The following is a 21,563-nucleotide window of genomic DNA, read 5'->3' as shown; positions in this document are numbered from 1 at the left end:
GCCAGGCACTGAGTGGGCCTGCAGGTGCTTCCTGAATCCCACCTATACTCAGGCAGCACCAGGGTGGCAGGGCACCTTCGCCTCCCAAGGAGGTGTGGGGACATGTGTGCTTCTGCTGGCCCTCAGTCCCATCAGCTGTGCCAGCTGGTGTCCCTGGAAGTGGATGACATTAATGCCTCCAACTGGGAACGGCTGATCAGCAGCAAGACTGGGCCCAGGAGGCTCAGCTGAGCTGCAGGAGGAAGTCCAACCGACCAGCAGCACAGCATAGTGATTGTCTGCAGAGGAGCCCCGATGCCGCTGGTCCCGGGACAAGGCCCCTCAGGCTTCCTGAGCAGCTGCCTGCCAGAACCTGCTTACTGTTTGGGACTTTCGTCCCTCCTGGCTCATCTTCAGGGTTTCCTCAGGACAAGGTTACTCCATGACTTGAAGACCACACGGATTGAAATTTCTGGATAAAGAAAACCTGCCGGGGCTTCCACAGTGCAAACACAACTGTTGCCTGTGGACAAATATTGACTTTTGGTGCTCACTCTCTCACAGATGGCCACCCTTGGGAGAGGCCCATGTCAGGCCACTGAGCACTTGCTGCCCAACCAGGTCAACGGGGGGCCAGTCAAGGGGAGAGGCTTCTTGGATCTCAGAAACCCCAACCTGCAGAGACCCCAGAAGTCTCGGCGAACGGGCAGCGTGGTGTTCGGTGTTGTTGGGAGCCGTACTGGGAGGTCAGTGCAGCAATCCTCCAAGACTCTGTGTGCCTGTAAGGCTACCAGACTGCTGCAGGTGGGGGTGGGGGCTTAAACAATGGAAATGTGTTCTGTCCTAGTTCTGGGGGTGAGAAGTCCAAGGTCAAGGCCTCAGCAGGGTTATGCTGTCTTTGAAGGCTCTAAGGGAGGGTCCTCCATTGCCTCTGCCTAGCTTCTAGTGCTGGCTGGCAACCCCTGGTGTTCGCTGTTTTGCAGATGTCACTCCAGTCTCTGCCTCTATTGTCACATGACATTCTCTTGGTGTCCAAATTTCCCTCTTCTTATGTGGATACCAGTCATTAGATTAAGGCCCATCCTAATCCAGTATAACCTCATCTGAAATTGATAATATCTGCAAAGATTCTATTTCCAAATAAGGTCATATACACAGATTCTAGGGGTTAGAGCTTGACCGTATCTTTATAGGGGACACATGTAGCCTCCATGTTGCCACAATGGAACCCTCCCAAATCACACAGTGGCCTGGTCACTCCCTTTCCGTGGTATCCCACTGCCCTCAGGGAAGTGTCCGTTCTCTTCCACGTAGCCACGAAGTCCTGCATGGCCCATTGCGCTGTCCTGGTCTCTGGTTGCTACCATTCCCCTCTCACATCCTGCAGGCCGCTGTCCTGCGTGCCTGAGGCCTCGCTCTGCTCCTGAAGACATCAGCCCTTCACAAACACTGCTCCTGGAGTCAGGACATCTTTCTTTTTCCTTCCCCTGCCTGACTCCTCGTTATTATTCCTCACTTCTCAACCTGGAAGGCACCTCTTATGCGGAGTCTTTGCTGTCCCTCCCTGACACTGTTATCAGATGCCTCCCAGCTTCCTGGTCCCCCTCCCACCCTGTCCCCCTCAGCGCACACATCACACTGCACGGCGGCTGTCCCTTCACTGGGCTGGGCCCTACCGTGGCTGCAAGACTTTAAGATCAAGGTCTATCTCTTACTCCCCTCACAGTCCTCGCTCACGGTCAGCAAAAATAAATGCTCTTGAATTGGATAATTGATCGAATAAAAGAAAAAGTAAACAGAAAGAAAAAAAAGAACAACATAACAGGAGCTCAGCTGCCTTCCTAATTTTGAGAAAAATGACTTTTCCGCCTTTCTGTCCATCACTACCCACCACCAAATTCAACCCAGCACCCACACTCAGAGAAAATGGTTTTTTGTTTTGTTTTGTTTTTCTTTTGGTATTCTTCTGAAGCTGGAAACGGAGAGACAGTCGGACAGACTCCCGCATGCACCCGACCGGGATCCACCCGGCACGCCCACCATGGGTGATGCTCTGCCCCTCCGGGGCGTAGCTCTGCTGCGACCAGAGCCACTCTAGTGCCTGGGGCAGAGGCCAAGGAGCCATCCGCAGCGCCCGGGCCATCTTTGCTCCAATGGAGCCTTGGCTGCGGGAGGGGAAGAGAGAGACAGAGAGGAAGGAGAGGGGGAGGGGTGGAGAAGCAGATGGGTGCTTCTCCTGTGAGCCCTGGCCGGGAATCAAACCAGGGACTTCCGCACGCCAGGCGGACGCTCTACCACTGAGCCAACTGGCCAGGGCGAGAAAATGGGTTTTAGAGAGATTTGTTTTGCCAGAGTTCGGACAGGGCTGAGGACAAGCCAGGCGGGCGGTTCAGAGGCAGCCCTGCTTTGCTGCCGCAGTGTCCAGCCTCGGCCCACGCTCAGGGTGGCTGCAGCCCGGTGGCCTCCAGTGCAGTTTTCAGCCCCAGTTCACTTCTCAATAAAGGTGGACAGCCGTGGAGAAAGTGGGTAAACTGAGCTCAGTCCTTCTGTGTCACCACATGTGTGGCATAGCTTTTTTGCACAATTGAACATTTGACCCACTGAAGAATAAAAACGGTAACCCCCCCTTTTCATTGTGTTTTGCCAAAACAAGCTGTGAAAGAATGTAAAATATATCATTTTGTTGGCACCGTTTGCAAGTGAGTCAGTAAGCTCGCTTGCATTTACAACTAAAATTGGATTCTAACCTCCCCAAAATTTATGACAACTGCTCCTTCTTGTGGCTTAAATGATGACATATAATTAATTTAGGATTTCTTCCTGAGACTTCCTGTCCAGGTTTGTACCTGCCACAGAAGTATCCTCGAAAGTTTATCTAACAGCTGGAGCTGTGCAAAGCCCCTACTGAAGCTTTTTGAGGCAGGTGGGCTGTGCCAACAGGAAGGGCCCGAAGAGCAAGGGAGAGGCTGCCCAGGTGGCCGGCTGCCGGAACTGCCACAGGTCGGATGCATGGAATTTGTAGTTTGGGGGAAGGTGTGGGTTACTCCATCCTCTGTTCTTTCCGGGGCCTGATATGTGCTTCCTCAAGAACCGAGGCTGGTGCTGTCTGCACTCCGGATCAAGCTGGCCCTGATGCCCCACTCTCTGCTCTGTCCGGACTAGTATAGAGAAGGAAGTGATGGGAATGACTGGTAGTTGAACACCTATGACATGTCACTCTCCTTGTGCTGCTCTACTGTGTAAGCAGAGCTCGTTTTATTTTACCTTCTCAGCCACCTGGAAAGGTTAGAATCATTATCTTCACTTTGTAAGTGAAAAGAACTGAGGCCCAGGGAGGTTAGATGATTTACTCGAGGTCACCCAAACTAGGAAGGGGAGAAGTGATGGGCGGTTCACACGTGCGGAGCTCCTGTTAGGCCCTATCTCCTGGTAACCCTCTCAGGTGGGTGGTGTCGTCCCCTCATCCACCCCTGCATGACAGACTGAGGGTCCACAAATGGAGTCGCTTGAGCAGGTGCAGAAAGATGGTGCCTGAACTTGGAGTGCCACCCTGCTCAGCTGAACTGCAGGCTGGAGCTTGCTCCCCTCCCCATGGTGAGAGGTAGGGAGACCTGGGCTGAGTCCCAGCTTCCCTGCCACATTCTAGCCAGCCTTCCCCATTCCAAGGAGTGAGGTGCCCTTGTCCTCACCTGGCTGCTTTCTGACAACTCTGCACCCAGAGGGTCTGGGCAGCAATGGCCACTGACCAAGAGAAAGAGGAGCAGTCTGTAAAAAGAGAATGCTGCTACTTCCAACCTTTGAGAAGTTCTTGCAGGAGCCCAGCCCAGACCTAACAGAGAGCCTCAGAGTGGGACAGTCAGAAATGCAGCCCAGGGCTGTGGCCAGGAAGCTTCCTGCTTGAAGGTGAGGAAGGCAAGGCCCCAGTGCCACACTGCTCGCCTCTTATTTATGTGACCTTGGGCCAGTCCTTTCCCATTCCAACACCTCTTTACATAGAGACACTGAACTGCCTCTGACCTGGCTCAGCCTCCACGAGTACAGATGTGTCTTTGGGCAGGTTACTGAACCACTCTGGGCCTCAGTATCCTTCACTCTAGCAGGAGGAAAATAACAGTGCCCAGTTCACAGGGTAATTGTGAAGATTAAATGTTACTATGTGCACATTGGTGGTCCTCAGCAAAAAGTGTGGAGTGGGGTTGCTCTCCCAGAAGGCATTTGGCAATGTCTGGAGACATTTTTGATGGTCATGCTATGAGCATCTGGTGGGTAGAGGCCAGGGTGCTGCTAAGCCTCCTACAAAGCACCCGACAACCCTGATAACAAATAATTGTGCAGTCCAAAATGTCCATGGGGCCAAAGTGGAAAGTCACTGTTGTAGAGCATTTAGGACTATTCCTGGCATGTACTATGCATTCAATAAACATTTGTTATCATCAATGGATTCACCTCTCCCCGAAATCCACTTAAATGTTTATTGAGCACCCACTATGTGACAGGCAGATGAGAAATACTGCAGTGAGAAAGATACCACAGCCTGTCCCCATGAAGGCAGCCAAGGCTGTGATCAGACATTAACCAAATACTAACACAAATGCATGATGCCACCTTGTTTGAAAGCAGAGGCGTGTAGGGGAAAGGCAGGCGCGAGTGCCAAGGGAGTGGTTGCCCAAGGGCTTGACTGTTCCTGGTCCCCTCCGAAGAAGTGGCATATATGCTTACCTCTGAGGAGAAGCAGAAGGCAGGCATGTAAAGGAGGTGGAGAGAGTGTTCAGGAGGAGGAAACTGCATGTTTCAAAGGCCCCAAAGGTGGACCCAGCTATGTGCCTCCTCCTCCTGCAGGAAGAATCCATATTCATAGACTGACACTGTCAATCAGGAGTTTCATGTGCTTTTGCAGGAGTTTGCAACATCCAATGGGGCTGGATTCAACAAAGCCCTGTGCAGCAAAACCAAGACCACTGATCACATGGGTACTGCTAGAGAGATACGGCATCCTGCCAAATTGGGCTTTGGAAGTGGCTCCAGTGGTACCCCCAGACCCTGCTGATGTCATGCCCCAGGTGTCGACATTTTGTCATGCCCCCCTACCCAGTTGCTTGATCCTGTCCAGTTCTTCCTTACAGCATTGCCTGGTCCTCAGTCCTGGATGCCAGGCTGTCTTAGAAGGGTCAAACTAGTGTCCACCTTCCAGAACCTTGGGATTTAAACTTCCAGTTGGTTCACATATTATGAAAATGTGCTTTTCCCTCTTTAATCTTCAAAGTGACCAGCAACAAAAGAAGTGCAGCAATTCCTTCTTAGAATGCCCCACACCTAAGTTGGAAACATTTGTAATAGCCAGAAGCCTCCTCAAAGATGGAAGAATGGGTCCACCTGAGCATCCATTGTGACTCTCAATTACACATGGAGCCCATCATTTCCAGTGAAGACTCACGAATTCACTTATATCCCTAAGCAGGAGCTAGAGATGGGAGACAGAGGGCCCAGAGCTTTGTGCAGATCTACAAGTACAGACCTTAGCATGGAATTTAAATGTAAACTCAAAGCAGAAAGCATGTCTGCTTTTTAGCACTGTGCAAATGCAACTAGCCTTACATTCCCTCAAAAATAACCTCTGCTTTTCTCAAACTTCTCATTCTTTTGAGGGGACATCATTGTGTACCTTTAAGGTGGTCCATTGATCAGTAGGCTTCCCGAGAAAACTCGATGCACATTTACAGAGACTGATTGTGATTTGGGAGGCATCTTGTCTATGTGTGTTTCTTAAAACCTAACTATGTAAAACACAGACTAGGTACTCAGCTGGGATCTACCATGATGAAACACATACTTGGATCTGAGGACCAGGATTGCATTGCCTGCTCCCACCCACACATCTGTCACAAGGTAAATGAAATGGTAAGCACTCCAGTAATTTTGTTCTGTAGCTTTCTGGCCAGTTTTGCTATGGACCAAGCAAACCTATACAACAAGAAGAGATCATAATGATGTCCCACATCATTATAAACCAGAATGGCAGCTGCAATGCCAATGGCTTATGTCCCAGGAAGGTGCCATTTTGTTTATATTGCAGTAAAAATTCCTTTTTGACAAAACAGCTTTAGGCTAACTAGAATTCCCCTAGAGGAGAAGCCAAGTAGATTTCATGGCAAGGTTTCCTGCAGGCCTTTCCAGCCTTCCTATGAAAGGAGAAGGGCAGGAGGGAAAGCTTCCATGTGCAGGGATGGAGGAGAAGGGGTAACTCAGCAGCACACATCCTGGTCATCACTGAGGGGAGGGGGGGGCTCTTATTTTGAGCAAGTCAAGCCTTGGAGCTTTACTTCGCTGGTAAAATCAGACCCTCCCTCAATAATCTTTTTAGCATCCCACTCCTTCAAAGACAGCTTGGACCCCAAAGCCCTCATGCAACCAGAAGACATGTGAATATCCCATCAGTTGGATAGAAGCAATAGATTGGAATCCTCTAAATAGTTCACTCAATCTCAGAATGATAAATGATCAATCACTGCATTCCTCCTAAATGAAATTAAGATGTTAAGATATATTGCTTGGGGCTTCTGGATGGGATTTCTGCACTTGAATTTTCAACAGAAAACGTATTGCTTTGGAATCACTGGGAAAAGGAGACATTCTGTATCTATGTTAAAGTGAAACATTTGACAGTGGAGAAGAATGTTTCAGACATGTTAATTTTTTTCATATTTAAAAGTAATTAATCATCTCAAATACCACGAAGCTGGAAGGCCCCAATGCCAGCTCTTGGAGGGGAAGAGGATACGTGTGCCTTGATACTCTGAAGTGAAGGCTTTTGAAGGAGGCTGTAGGTGAGCTCCTGCTGAAAGACAGAAAGCACAGACTACCTATCCATTTGAAAGAAAAGAGTCTCAGCAAAACTCTAGGAATGCATAGAAATCCACAGACGTACTTTTCAGTTAGCATTGCACACAAGAAGAAGAAGGGGGGGAGGAAGAGGAGGAGAGGTTCTTTTCTAGTAAGCTTGTATACACCATTGGAGCTGTTACTTCCTTAGAAACTCTTTCCAACCCTCCTGACAGACCAGGTGAGGGCCCTAATATGTCCCTGAAGCTGAAGATTTGATATCTCAGTGATGAGGATCACACCGTGGCCCCACCACGTACTAGCTGTGTGACTTTGAGTGTATAAATTTCTCTCTCTGTGCCTCTTCCTGGAATAGCATAATGGGTCAGTAAGAGCAACCTCTTCTGAGTGTAAGGACTAGATGTCGTAAAACAAGAGCCTCTGTTCAGTGCATGTGGAAGGGACATTCTTCTCCTTGGTACTTACCACAATTTTAATTAATTAATCACATGTGCAGTTTAGTTATTTTTTTCCTCTAATGTCCTACATGTTCACTAGATGTGTATTCCATGAAGTCAGAGCTAGAGTCTGTCTCATTCAACCACATGTCCCCAGTACTTAGCATGGTTCCTGCTAAATGCTTTAAAAATTGTGGGACGGAGGGAGGGAAAAAGGATTGATTTTTGTACTTTTCAAAAACATAGCTTGAAAACAATATAGAACCCAAACTGAATTTGGCTTTGTGTCCCTTTAAGAACCCATTTCTCTACAGACCAAAAGGAGATAGCTCTTTTCCTATTCCTTGATTTGCAAGTGAGTGTGGATGAGGGCTCATAGGGCTCAGAGACCCTGAATGTCTAAAAAGCCTGACTTCACTCAGCTGGTTGCCAGCTTATGTTTATATATTTTCCTTTTGCCTTTCCTCCTTCCCCAGGAAGGCTAGTTCCTTTTGTTGCAGGAAACTCTTGATTTGGTGGTTGCTTATAAAATGCAAAAAGATTTCAGTGGTGAACACACAATACAATATACAGAGGATGTATTATAAAATTGTACACCTGAAACCTATATAATTTTATTAACCAATATGACCCCAATAAATTCAATAAAAATGATAAAATTAAGATATAAATTTAAAAAATTAGATGATGAAGTACAAACACATAGGAAAAATATTCTCTGGACCTGGAAGGAAAAGATGGATAAAAAATGATTCTCTTGGACATCAACAGTCTCTCAATGAGGAAGAGTTGGAGATGGATATGTGAGCCCTGTGTAGCCTTCATACTTGATTGTACACAAGTAGATATGAAAATGGCTTATATTTCTTCTTGTGGAAGATGGGGGTAGTCAGTCTTAATAAATTCCTGCATTGTGTTAAGACAGGGGGATAAAAAAGAAAACACAAAAAAGTTTAAAGTATGTTGAAATTAAAGTACAGTTAATCAAATGCAAAACTCCATTCAACCCCTATCTGCCAAAAATAAATAGTTTAAAAAATGATTTTCAGATTGCCGACAATGATGACTGTGTTTATGGCAGTGGGGTTGCTGCCTTCAGCAGCCATCATTGCCGGCGTGCACCCAGCATTTAGAAATTAAACAAAAACACATTGAACTTGCTGCATTAGCTGTTGCCACATTGGAACGCTAATGGGTTTAGTGACCACAACTGACTCAGGCCAGAGTGTGTCAACAGCCGAAGGACCAACCTTGCTGGCTGTTTGTACTTTGCCCAAGTTGTTGCAACTTTAATTCTTTGCAGCTTACTTTTCCTGCTGTTTTGGCCTCTCCCCCGCCATGTCTCACAGAGCAGAGCAGCCAGCCCGGCCTCCTCCAGGAAGGCCACAGGGGTGAAAGGGCGCAGAGCCGGGCACCGCAGCTTCTCCAGCTGGTGACAGGGAGTAGGGCTCCAGAAGGTGCGCTTGACTTGCCTCCCCCTTTGACTCCAGCCTTCTTTAGCTTTAAATTTGTTCTGGAAATGGCCCAAAACGAAGCAAATGCAGAGAGCCTCTTGACTTACCACTCATCTGGAGAAGTGGATTCTTCCTGTCTCTCTGCCCGTCTGAGCAAGCAGCAACGTGGCATTTGCACCTTGACGGTGGTTTCTTTGCATCGCACCTAGGCCTAGGCCTTCAGCCCTGCCCGAGAAACAGGTCAACTATCTCCATTTCTACGCAGCCAAATCAAACTCTGGGTTGTGGGACCTTGGTGATGAAAAGGTTAAATTGCTCACCCGCCTGGATGTGTGCTTTCCTGCCCACACTTGCTCCTGGCCTAAGGCAGTGCCTGTTGTTGGGGAGGGGGAAAGGGAGGTCTCGCCTGGACCCAGGTGGCCGACAGGCAAACCATGTTATTAAGAAGCAGGGATCGCAAAACCTTGATCTTCAAAAGAGACCCCTAATTAGTCCCTGGCCCAAGAGTAAATGGCATTCCACCTCAGCAAGGCGGGAAGGGCGCCTTCGAATCCTGGGGACTAATTGCCATTATTGGCTCTATGAAGATCCTGTTGTAAACACTTGTCATCTGAGCCACTTCTGGTCGGCAAACTGGAGATATCAAATTGTTTCTTCGTGTTTCAAAATCTCTGGAATGCCTCGCCGGCTCCTTTTCTCTAGAAAGAGCAGCTCATCCTCACGCAGGCCAGTTTTCCCAGCTCCCAGGCTGCACAGCCACCCCTGCTTCTCTGGCAGGCTTGTCCCAACACTGACTCGCTTCCAGTAAGGGAATTAAAATAGGTTGAACTTTATTCTCATTTGACTTTGAAAATGCTATCTCAAAAGTCAACTTTATTTTCAGGCAGATAGGGTTTGTTGTGAAGCTAATGGGGCTTAAACCTCAAGCCCCTCAAGTACACAGACCTTTTCCAGACCCCAGAAGGGGCCTTCATGATATGTGCATGCGGCCATATTCTTGTGTCAAGTTTGAAACTGTCAACTATTTGTGTAGTTCTTTTCCAAATGCTATAAAATCAGGATGTGCTCTGTAATGCTCAGGTGTGTTTCTTACTTTTTGTATCACTTTGCTTCTGAAGATAAGTGTTTTCTCCCTATCTTTTGACTTCTTGCTTCTTGTTTTCTGTTTGGCGTTTGTAAGGGAAAGGCGAGCTTCTCCAGGCCACGTGCAGGATGCTGGGTTTTGTCTAAGTTTGACTTATCAGAGGATGTTTCTATCCTTGAACTAGAGAATATTTCAAGAACCTGGGACCCAGAGACCCTGGGTCCATCCCCTTCAAGGGCAGCCTGATTAATACCAAACTCAGATGGCAAAAGAGGCCAACTTAGAGAGTGATGGGCATTTGGGCTTGTGGCTCTCAGACCACTGGGATTCTATTTATCTGGACACTTTCAGGGCAATACGTTTGTCTGAATGGGGGAGGGGGATAGGGAGAAAGCAGTGAGTAATTTCTGAATATTCTTGTGAAGTGTGAGTTTTCTATTTGCCTTGAGGATTGGCTTTTAACAAGCTTTTAGGGGCCCTGAGATGGTACAGCCTACACTAAATATCCATAGGAAGCTATGTTGCAGAGCCAAATGTCATAGAATGTCAAATAGCCCCTTTGTCCTGAAGCTCAGCTTCAGAACCATTTGGCCAGAGAGCTAAGGAGTCACCATTACTCAGCAATAATTCCTTTGTGTGAACAGTTCAGGGTGGGCCAGGAAGGTAAAAGTTCTCTACACCGGGCTTAGGATATTTGCTCATAGGGTTCCATTGTCTTCATGATGAAAGTGGATGGTTTTTCCTCTGTAGGTAACCTAATAACCTGAAACAACAGATGAGGGTGGGGTAAGGGGGAACAGGCCCTCACTGAGTGAGGTTCTCCTGGGGTTCTCTGGGATGATGCAACATTTTTCCCTTCTCTGGGGCTCCAGTGTCTGTCTGTTGAGTCAGCCCTGTCTCTGATGTCATTTGCAGCTCCCCTAAAGATTCCCTAAGCATTGTTTTAACCTATACGTTTCACTGATTTGAGATGTTAGAAATTGTATGCCAAACTTTTGGTTATTTTAACTAGTTCAGAAAAGAAAGACTAACATCAGTTTTGACAACAAACAAAACCAGTTTTTGTTCTATCAGTTATGTTTAAAAGATTCCAATTTCAAACTAAACACAATGTGTGGTTATTCTGTCAGCGATTTATACAGCCACTAGGGCGCCACAGTCACACACTGCATACATCATTGTATTTTTAAAATGTACTTAATGAACATTTTTTTCTTTTCTAGTAACTACTTCATTGCCTTAAATGAATGCATTCCAATAGAATTTGTAACAAATGACCACTTTGTGTTTGCATTAATGCCAAACACGTTTAACAAATTTTTAACAAGGAACCCTGGCAAAATGCCAAACTCCTGGAGGGACACTGAAGGAATGCTATAAATTTAAACTAGATTTTACCTTTTCACTTAGCTCAGCAAGTGTCTTAGGTGTCTTGCTATCTCAGTATTGTGGTATTTCTATTTTATGTCAGATAAATTGTACATTTTTATTATTTTTATTACTTAAGTTGTACCTATTTCCACAGTACATTTAAATCTCTGCAGCCATGTCTGAAATAATATGATGGCAGCTTAGAAATCAATCTTTATTAAAAAGAAAAGAAAAGAAAATCAATCTTTATTATGGCAAATTATTTATGTCTTGTGTAGGTTGGTAGATGCATCTATGCAAATACGTCTTATTCAAATATAATTATATTTAAACCATCACAGTCACCCAATTAAATGTAAAATAAATAAATAAATAAATAGAGTAGACCAATAGCTCTCAACTGGGTATGGTTTTATCCCCAGGGGATATTTGGTAGTATTTGGAGACATTTTTTTTTTATTATCAATATTAGGCAAGGGGGTGATGCTACTGGCAATGGACAGAGGCCAGGGATGCTCCTATTCATTCTATAATGCACAGGACAGCACACAAAGAGAACTGTCCAGCCCCAAATGTCCTCAGGACCAAGACTGAGAAATCTAGGAGTAGAGTGACAAAGGCCTAGTGTTATTTTAAGAAAAAGTTACAACTAAAAGCACCTTTCATCTCAACCAGTGTTTTAAAAGTTGTATAGAATACCTAACACTGATGTTGAGTGGCAGACCTCTGACTTTTACTGCTACTGTGGTCTGCCCTTAGGAAGATAAAAGCCCAGCCCACAGTCACAGAGCCTAAAAAGTCGCCTGAGGTGGTGCTGAGGATGGCTGGAGGCCCAAGTGTGGGTTCTGTGCAAGCCCAGCTGACACATGCCAGGTGCTGCCTGCTGGGGGAGGCCCCCGCCAGCCTGGGGTGGATGGGCTCTGGGTCAGGGCCAGGGCCAGCAGGGCGCTGCACATCCACAGAGGATAGTTTTAAGGTGGTAGGTGGACAAGCACTTTTATTTTAATAGGTATGCAATTATTAGAAAGTCTGTTCAACAAATACTGGCACCATTACGGTATTAAGTAAATCTTTCTTAAAAGGGCAATTTCAGTTTTTAGAAACAGTTTTTAAAGAAAAATCTTAATGAAATATGGCAGGTTTTATGGGCAGATTACAAAATTGGGACGAAGAACGTGAAAGACCATGGCTTAGAGAATCCTGGCCTTGTGGTCAAGAGAAAGAACTTCTGGGGCGGAGAAAATGTGGCTTCAGATCAGACCACAGAGAGGTGGGAATTTGAGCCAAAGCATTTGGCTCCCTTAAGCTTCAGTTTTCTTATCTGCTCAGGACCAGCACTGAGGTCAGTGCCATGGTGTTGTCCAGCTTGTTTGAGATAATTCACACAAAAGCACAGAGCACTGTGGCAGGTTAGCATGCACCAAACGTTCGCTATGAATAATTCTGACCACAATGAGACAGGCAAAAATAAATTCTAAGGACACATAACAGTGTATGCTGCCATTTTTATGTACACATCTGAATTCATCTGATTTCCTTCATTTAATATACTGTGGGTAGTTGTACCAGCAGATAGAAACCAAGGAAGTCTGGAGCCTCTCAATTGCCCCGTCCGCCAGAGAGGCGAGCTCTCATCCCAGCAGCCGTTTGTAATTCCTAGCCAGGGCTTGCTGGGCCGCCCGGCCCGCCCCGCCCCCAAACCTTTGCGCTCTGAAGTGTTACACTTTATTGCCCCATGGAGCTGTAGGAGGCCACTTGCAAGGTAAAGTGTTGCTCTCCACTCATATTTTTGAATTATGGCTTCAAGGTGGTTGCTCCTATCAAGAAAATTAAATGATTTAACATAATTTGTTGCCACTTTGATCACAACAATAATAAATAAATCTTCATGAGGAAAATGGGAAACCCATTCCGGCCCGTTTTAAAAGATGTTAAGTAATAACACAGATGTAGTTATAGATTTTTTTTTTTTTTTTGAGCAGAAATGACTCTATTGGGTTTTCTTGTGAGCCGAGTCACTTAGTGGAGTTGTTCTGCACAATGCCCGCTGCCCGCAGAAAGAGAACTCGTCTCCTCAGACTCTTGTTAATGAGCCTATCAGGGGCTCGCTTTTATGTGAGCACCATGTGCAGTGTCGGGGCATCCAGAGCCATGGTGAATGGGTGTCTGTTATGTACCTGGGGGCGCACTGCACACATTTGGAAAGCACATGGAGGTAATGGACATTAACCCAGATGTCAAAAATAGCCTGCGTTTTACTACTGTTATTAAACAGTTTCCCCTTTAACCCCTCCGTGTTTACCAAAGACCCCTTTCTCCCAGCCTGTTTCTGCAAATCACTACTGAAAGGCCTGGAGAAGAAAGCCATAATCGGGCAGGTGTCTTTATTCCAAAGAAAAACAGTCTGAAGGCATATTTGTGAGACACCACACATTTATAGCCTGCTCTCCTGGGGGCGCTGGTCCTGGGCGGAATCTCACTGCTCTGCTCAGCTCTCCCCACCCCCACACACACCCACCCCCGCACACCGACTGCAGGGCTCCCTTCAGAAGAACCAAGTCAAGATTTTTCACTATGGAAGTAGTTATCTAGTTTACTATGACACCAGTTACACATTCTTTGGTTTAAAATACCCCAAAATGGCAACAACAACAACAAAAACTTAAAGAAGAAAATTTAAAAACACCACCCAGAGATAACTGACAATATCCTCGTATACATACCTGCAATTCTTTATGTTTATGTGTGTGTTGATGCAAAAATGAGATCAGATTGTACATGTAGAATTATATAATCTAATATTTTACACTGATAAAATTGAGGATATACTTCCATATACTAAAATAGATATCTACCACATAATTGTCATACAGTCATTGAATAAATCTGAAACACCCCTATCACAGTACTCTATTCATTTCCTTTGAGTCACAAATTTTTTAAATACTAATTTTTAAAATTTTATTTGTGAATTTATTTGTTGTCTGCCTTTCTCCAGGAAAATACAGGCTCCACAAGGGCATAGATTTTGTCTGTCTTTTTTACCAGTATATCCTTGGCACCAAGCGCATTGCTGGACACAAAGAAGAACGCCGTCGGGTTTTTAATGCTGCGTAACACATCACCACAAACTTAAAGACTTAAAGTAACACCCATTGACTATCTTCTAGTTTTGCAGGTTGGACCAGTCAAGCTCCACTATGTTTGTCTCCATAGTCTCATGAGGTGAAGGTCAAGGTGTTAGCCAGGCTGGACTTCAACCTGAAGGTTCTGGGGAAGTACCTACCTCTAAACTCATTCAGGCTGTGGGCAGAATTCAGTCCCTTGTGTGGCAGGACTGAGGTCCTGGTTCCTCCCTGGCTGCCCCCAGGAGGCTGCCCTCATATCCTGCAGAACACTCTCAGGCCCTCGCTCCACGACTCCCTCCATCTCAGCACCAGCATATCCCTCTAGTGTTTCAAATTCTCCAGCTTTCCCTTCTGCTACCAGTAAGAGAAAATTCTCCACTATTAAAGGGCTCCTGTGATTAAATTAGGTCCACTCAGATCATCTTTCTTTTGATTAACTTAGAGTCAAATAATTAGTAGCCTTAATTACATTTGAAAGGGGGCATGATTGTGGTATGCGATGTTCACAGTCCAGATGCCAGAGATAAGAGCTGGAAATCTTTGGGGAAGGAGTGTGTGTCTTTAGGATTCTGCCTACTCTCAGTGCTCTCTAATACCTGGGAAATGAACGAGGGAATCATCTTGTTCCATTCCATGAACTGTGCAAGGCACAGAGGACACTAACTGAGCAAGACTGACCTGCCCTGCTCTTGTAGAGCCTAGACCAGTGTTGTTCAATATAAATATAATACAAGCCATATCTATAGTTTTGAGCAATAAAACTACAGCCACATTAAAAAGAGCAATAAGAAAGAGGTGAAATGAATTATCATAATATATTTAATCTGATCCAGTACATCCAAAATGTCATTTTAACATGAAATCAATATAAAAATGATATTCATACTAAATCTAAAATTTAATATATTGATTCATAGTCATTCAAAATCACTATAAAAAACTAATTTCACACTACATCTTCAAAATCTGATGCATATTTTACACTTACAGCACATCTTAATTCAGACTAGCCATATTTCATGAGGCTGTCATACCGGACAGTAAAAGTCTAGACCAGCCACCAGAAGGGGACAGTGCATTATGTGTGAGACTTCCTGTGCGACATCCTACACTCAGAAGGGTCAGGAAAGGCTACTAGGGAAGACGTGACATCTAAACTGAGACTGACGAAGAAGCAGGAATTGCTCGGGTCCTGGGTAGGTGTAAATTCATGTCAGACAGAAAGGAAAAAGTGTGAGGTGGGGAGAAAAGAAAGCGTCAGGACTGCAGAAGCAAGTTCAGCAGAGGTGGAACCTGAAGAGTGGAGCTGGGGAGAGGGGCCCATGGGCTGGCCTGTGTCAGGAGTCTGTCCTCCGTCCAGAGGGCAATGGGCTGTGAATGTGCAACGCAAGATGCGGTCGATGTCATTATGGAAACAGCACTGTTGGCTGCACCAAAGAGAATGCAGACAGAGAGGATGTGGGGGACAGCTTGGGTCTGCTGCGACCATCCACATGAAGGTGGGACTGTGTCCAAGTGGGTGGCTGCCCAAATAGCCTCATTGCTGCAAACCAGGATTTCTTTTTTAATGCATATGGTTGTTTGCCCCCTTAGCAAGGGATCCTCTGCATTTACAACCTCTGCTGATGCCACTGTGCTTGTTTCTCTCTTAAAGCCATTTAGGCCTCCTGGCAAATGGATTGTCTAATGGAAGGAGGGGCCACACTGAGACTTCTCATGTCCACAGCGTAGACCTTACCCCAAAGCAGTGCACTGCAGTTCAAGGCACTGCCTTCTGCCTTGTGACCTGTTACCCAGCTGGAAATCTTTTTCTCAACTGAATAAATGATTGTTCTTTGCTACTTTATCTTGGAAAAACATCAAGGATATTGGACATTCACTCTAATTATTTTTCACTCATTTCCCCATCTGTAAAATACGACCGGTGCATTTTAGTACTACTTTGGGTTTCTCTTTACCTTTTAATCATGTGCCCTTTTAATATATTGGTCAGCCTTTTAAAAGGATGATTAAGAAATGCTTAATGCACAAAAGAATTAGAGCTATGCACAGCTCATGAAGCAGAAAGCGTGCCCTGACTTACAATTTTCATACGGAGTTTGCAGAGATTTTGTGTGCCAGAATGAGTAATATGATCTGCTCGAGGAACTCCCTAGCTTTCTGGCTCTGCAAAAGTCATTTTTTTTTTTTTGCCCCGATTCAAGTTTCTTAACCAGAAGGGTTACACCAAACTCCTCAGAGTATGAATTAGCAGAGTTCCTCCAAGCCGCATACTTCATTAGCACCGTTTAATGATGGCTTGAAGTAACGGCCTACCTGGGCAGACAGACACGGGGATCTTCGGTGTGCTCCTTACTTAGTCAGTGTGACTTGAGGAGTCTGTGTATCAACCACCAAATCAGACAGCTCAGGCTGTATATAAAAAATGGCTCACACGTGTGTGAGTGTGCGTGTGTGTTTGATCTTTCCCCTCCCTGCCATATTCCCCAGATAGCTGCACTATCGCCATATGCCCGGAAACTCCCGAAGTATTCAAAGGCCATATGTGAATGATAATGATACAGGCACACAAAGTTGAACATCAGCAGGGAAGAAAGTCATCATTTGCAGGGTGGATGTGGGACGGTCCTCTCTCCTCACTCACTGGACTGTTTCTCCCCAGGCTGCAGTTGTAGTCCACGTGCAGGGCCTCTTCCCAGGCCAGTGAGAAAACTTGACGTGCTCTGGATACCTGTTCCCCAGGGCCTGAAATCTGCAGAGGCATCACTGCTTGCTGCCTTTAGGTTAGGTCTGAGTTACCACATAGGCCTTCGGGTGTGGGGATGGGAGCCAACTTTGCTTCCTTATGCCCTACTTAAGGAGATGTCAATATTCTTTTTTTTAAATGTTTTTATTGTTGTAAAATATACCTAAAAAATTTACCATTTTAACCAATTTAAAGTGTACAATTCAGTAGCATTAAGTACACACACAAGGTTGTACAGCCAACACTGCTATCCATTTCTAGAACTTTTTCACTAACCCAAACAGCAAGTCTTACCAACTCAGCAATAGCTCCTCATTGCTGCTCCCCTGGAGCCCTGGTAACCTCTAATCCATTGTCTGCATATATGACTTTGTCCATTCCAGATATTTCATAGAAGTGGAACCACACAGAATTTGTCCTTTGGTGTCTGGCTTATTTCACTTAGCATGGCTTCAAGGTTCATCCATGTTATAATGTGTCAGAACTTCATTTCTTCTCAGGGCTGAACAATATTTCTTGGTGTGTACATACCACTTTTTGTTTATCCATTCAGCTGTTGATGGACACTTAGAAGTTGCTTCTGCCTTTTGGTTATTGGGAATAATGCTTCTGTGAACATTGGTGTATCTGTTTCTGTCCCTGCTTTCCATTCTGGGTAGATACCTACATGTGGCATTGCTGGGTCCAGTATTCTTTTAAATCGTTACACATGGTTTGTAAGTGAATGTTAAGATTTCTGGTGTCTTGACCATCTCTAACTCTCTAATCTCTATAAAGCCAAGTTAAAACAATGATTTAAAAACCATACTCATTGTAGGAAAAAAACTGACACATAATTTGATTACATGGAATTAATCAGTGGAATATTCTGGCATATTTCCTTTCCATTTCTTTTTGCCTATCATGAGACTTCTGAGACCTCTATGTGACATATTTTGAAAGAGGCTCCTTCTGAGATATGTTTGCAGGACATAATTTAACTTTCTGTTCACTTTATCCTTCCTATATAGGCTTCCTCCTCATTGCTAGCCCCCCCTCCCGTTGCCAATCCCAACCAACCCTAACCATAGAGAGTGGTGGAGGGGTGGTACAGGGGTGGGAATTGGGGAGCCTCAGCGAGGAGCATCTCCAATATTGCTGCCAGTCGCCGGGAAGCTAAACTATGTGCTTTCTTGTTGCAGCTATCAGAAGGGCTGACTAAAGGACAAATGCAGCTCTGCAGCAATGTTCTGATCATCTACTGCAGTGCGGCTCACGTCACCGTCCATCACCACCTGGACTGCTCATCAGGACTGAAGAGAAGTCTCATTTCCATCAGTGAGCATGATTCTGTTCTACCTGATACTTCCTTCATCATCTCATGTCGTTCTATATATGGGAAAGGAAGAATGCGGCAGGGAAGAACAATGATAGATCCTCCATTTCCTTATTTATTTATATATATATTTTTTTTGCTGGGATTTGGGCATTTAAAATTTGATCACTTCTGAAAGTTATTCTTTGATAACATTTTATTTATGTTACTTCAACATCACTGGATAAATTTAAATTCCATGGGATTTTAACAGTGGATTCAGCTTCTGTTGGACAACTAACTTCACTCCAGTTTTTCTGCTGGTTCAGTCTAAGTGGTCATTCCTGATGCATTAGATTACCAAAGGTATGAATTCTGTGAGTGAGTGGTGTTGGCAGTGTTTGTATATCAAGATGCATTAAGTGTTTGACAAAAAAACCAAGACACCAAAAACGGCGAGCCTTTACCCTCCTCTATTTCTTTAATATGCTGTTCCAAGAACCACATTTTGATGGTGTAATCAGTAGTTACCTCTGGGCCAGGTTGGAAATGAAATCAATTTTTAAACCACTAATACTTGCCAATAAATCGCCTTATGAGAACATGGTGTGTGTCTCTGACAGTGCATGGCACATCTAAATTGATCATTCATAATTGCATCTACCCTGTTTCTGTACTGGAGAGTGGCAAAAGCCTGAGGCCCCTGTGTCTTTCTACCCCACGTGTTCCATGCCTCCCCGGGCTGGGGCATGCCCACGCCTCAGACTCTTACTATTCCCGTTCGTGCAGGTTTCCATGAAGAAGCTGGGACTCATTCACATTTCAAGATCCAATTGCTTGTGCAAACAATGTAATCTTAGATCTTCTGTAAATGAAGGGTCATTTCTCAATTTTTAAAAAAATGTCTCCAACATGGATTCCAAAGCCTTTTCAGCATTAAACATGAAAACATTGATGAATGAGAAATAGTTACAAAAGCTGTGTATCTGTATATAGCTCTACACAACATGTTTGTGGGTACAGAGTCATCCTTTAAAGCACATGCCAGGGAAAGAGACCAAATTTTGAGGTCTTTTACATACAGTGACATGGTACTAAGGAGACTTAAACTCCTACGGCTTCCTCTGAAGATTAAAAAAATTAAAGTGTGTTATAACTTCATAAAACTCATGACCAAGTCTGGCAAACATGTGCAACTCTTGTATTGATTCTTTTTTTTTTTTTTTTTTTGTCAATGGAAGAAACCCTTCCATGTGTATGCAAGTGGGAGATGAAAATCTGCATTTTTCAAAGGACAAACAGTGAATTTAAGCATGAGTGGCCTTAATAAATATAGTTGTCTTTCTTTGCTGCTGAGGAAAGGATTCTAAACAGATGTTTCTGAAGTCTTGCATTGAATTTAGATGTTATTAATACTTTCAAAAAATGTTGATGCAATTGACTGGACCTCTACCATCAGCCATAGAGATATTTAAAAGACAGACACCTTATTTGTTGGGAAAGATGAAACTGTGTCTGAGTTGCACTCTTCATCCTTGGTGCATTAGGAGTAATATATCCAAGCAGGTTTCTTGCTTCTGGCTTTGTTCTTGTCGTAAGTATAGCAAGCTCTGTAAAGCTCACGTATTGCATAAATCATCCAAATACATTCATGTTTAAAATGTTTGTCCTTTAACTATCAAAGCGGTTTAGGTCTTGATTGGGAAAAAGAACAGAATTCTTTGCAAGCGTACTCAGCGCATTTTGACACAATGTTGCACTGAAAACCCAGGCCACACATGTGCCCTGATGAACAGTTTGGATGTTCTCACATAGGAGGTCCTCACACAGCCTCTTACAGCCAAGTCCGGACCTGAACTCTGCAACTAAATACTTGAAGTAGGAAGTAGGAAATCCACTAGGGAAAATAGAGTCCTTGAAACAGAAAAAACAAACAAACAAAAAACAAACAAACATGTATAGTTAGCTATTTTAAGTATGTGCCAATTTTATCATAGCTATTGTTGGAGGGGTCATTTTTGCCCCACTTTTGTTGATTAAAAATATTATTGATCTTACCTTAGTGGGGGCATCTCATCTAGTCCCTGAAAAATTAAATTCTGTCCTAACATAACATCTTTTCCCATTTCATGTAATATCCCTGATGTTTGGGGGTTACAAAAAAATTCTCTTTTCACATATTAAAAATAGTCTCTGGGTTTACAATAAACACTGTGACGCTGGGAAGCTATTTCCTTTGTGCACACGTTAGCAGGTCCCCCTCTAATCATAATGAAGTTGGGAAAAACAAAAAAAGAAGCTGAGGCTAACATTTGGGAGAAGTTGGTCTTCTTGCTTTGCGCAAAAGCAAGCTTGTCCTTTATGCCTGATTTGATTTCCATGTACAGTCTCGATTTTGTATTTAATGAATTTTGTGTATCCAGTATGCACGTTAACAGCGTGTCAACTTTCATTTGAAAGTGGGTTTCAATTTACTTTTTAAACAGTGTTTATGACGAGACCTCAAATGTGTTGACATAAGTTCTATCTGAGATGTTTTTGTGTCGAGTGGCGTTTGAATGCTGCCAGGGGTCAGTGTATCTAATTCCCAGAGCCCCTCCTTTGATAGTGCTTCTTGTAATATTTCTTCAAGTGAGTGGCATGTGGGTTGTGATATTGACCATGTGATTATGGACTTTGATATGAAAAACAAATAAATAAAACTAAGGAACCCTCAGAAACTACCAGTGGGCATGTATTAGCCAGTCATTGTAACCTCGTGTCTAGTAGACGTACAACGTACAAGGTACGTACAGTTCATAAATTTGTTATCATATGTATGAGAAGTACTTTGTGCTGATCACCTTATTTATATTCATCAAATAAACTTTGTTTCTTTTGGAAATGAGTTCATTCCATCTCTAATAAATGTTCCAGCTGTAATGGTTTCTAATATTATGTATGTCATGGATCCCCATTTGAAGAACATATGGACTTGAAAAAAAAAGAGGAAAAGGGAAGTTAGGGACTAACTTTTTCGGAACAGCCAAGGCATAGATTTCCCTTGTGTGGGTAGCCAGATCTAGAGGTTCGCATTAAGCTGTTGAGTCATTGGAGGTATCTCCCTTCTTCCTTCCCTCTTTCTTTCCTTCCCTTTTTGCCTTTCTCTGTCTCTCAATGCTTCTTTCTTTATCTCTCTCCGTCCCTCCCTCTCTCTTTTTCTCCACTCCTTCTTTTCTCCTTGTTTCCTC

General features: G+C 44.3%; 1 protein-coding gene across 2 annotated transcripts in view; it reads left to right on the top strand.

The window, feature by feature from the left end:
• The window catches only part of ERC2 (ELKS/RAB6-interacting/CAST family member 2), a 1,061,162-nt gene extending 1,039,945 nt beyond the window's left edge, over positions 1–21,217 (top strand). For both annotated transcript variants that reach the window (XM_066351701.1, XM_066351699.1), the window contains one exon: positions 18,221–21,217. In XM_066351701.1, coding sequence (XP_066207798.1) covers positions 18,221–18,529 — 309 coding nt within the window. In that variant the 3' untranslated portion in view covers positions 18,530–21,217. The remainder of the gene's footprint in view (positions 1–18,220) is intronic.
• The last annotated feature ends 346 nt before the right edge of the window (positions 21,218–21,563 follow it).

Source organism: Saccopteryx leptura, chromosome 10 (genome assembly GCF_036850995.1).
Source record: "Saccopteryx leptura isolate mSacLep1 chromosome 10, mSacLep1_pri_phased_curated, whole genome shotgun sequence".
NCBI classification, from domain to species: domain Eukaryota; kingdom Metazoa; phylum Chordata; class Mammalia; order Chiroptera; family Emballonuridae; genus Saccopteryx; species Saccopteryx leptura.
Note: the sequence above shows the minus strand (reverse complement) of the source record. Positions and strands in the feature narration are given on the sequence as shown.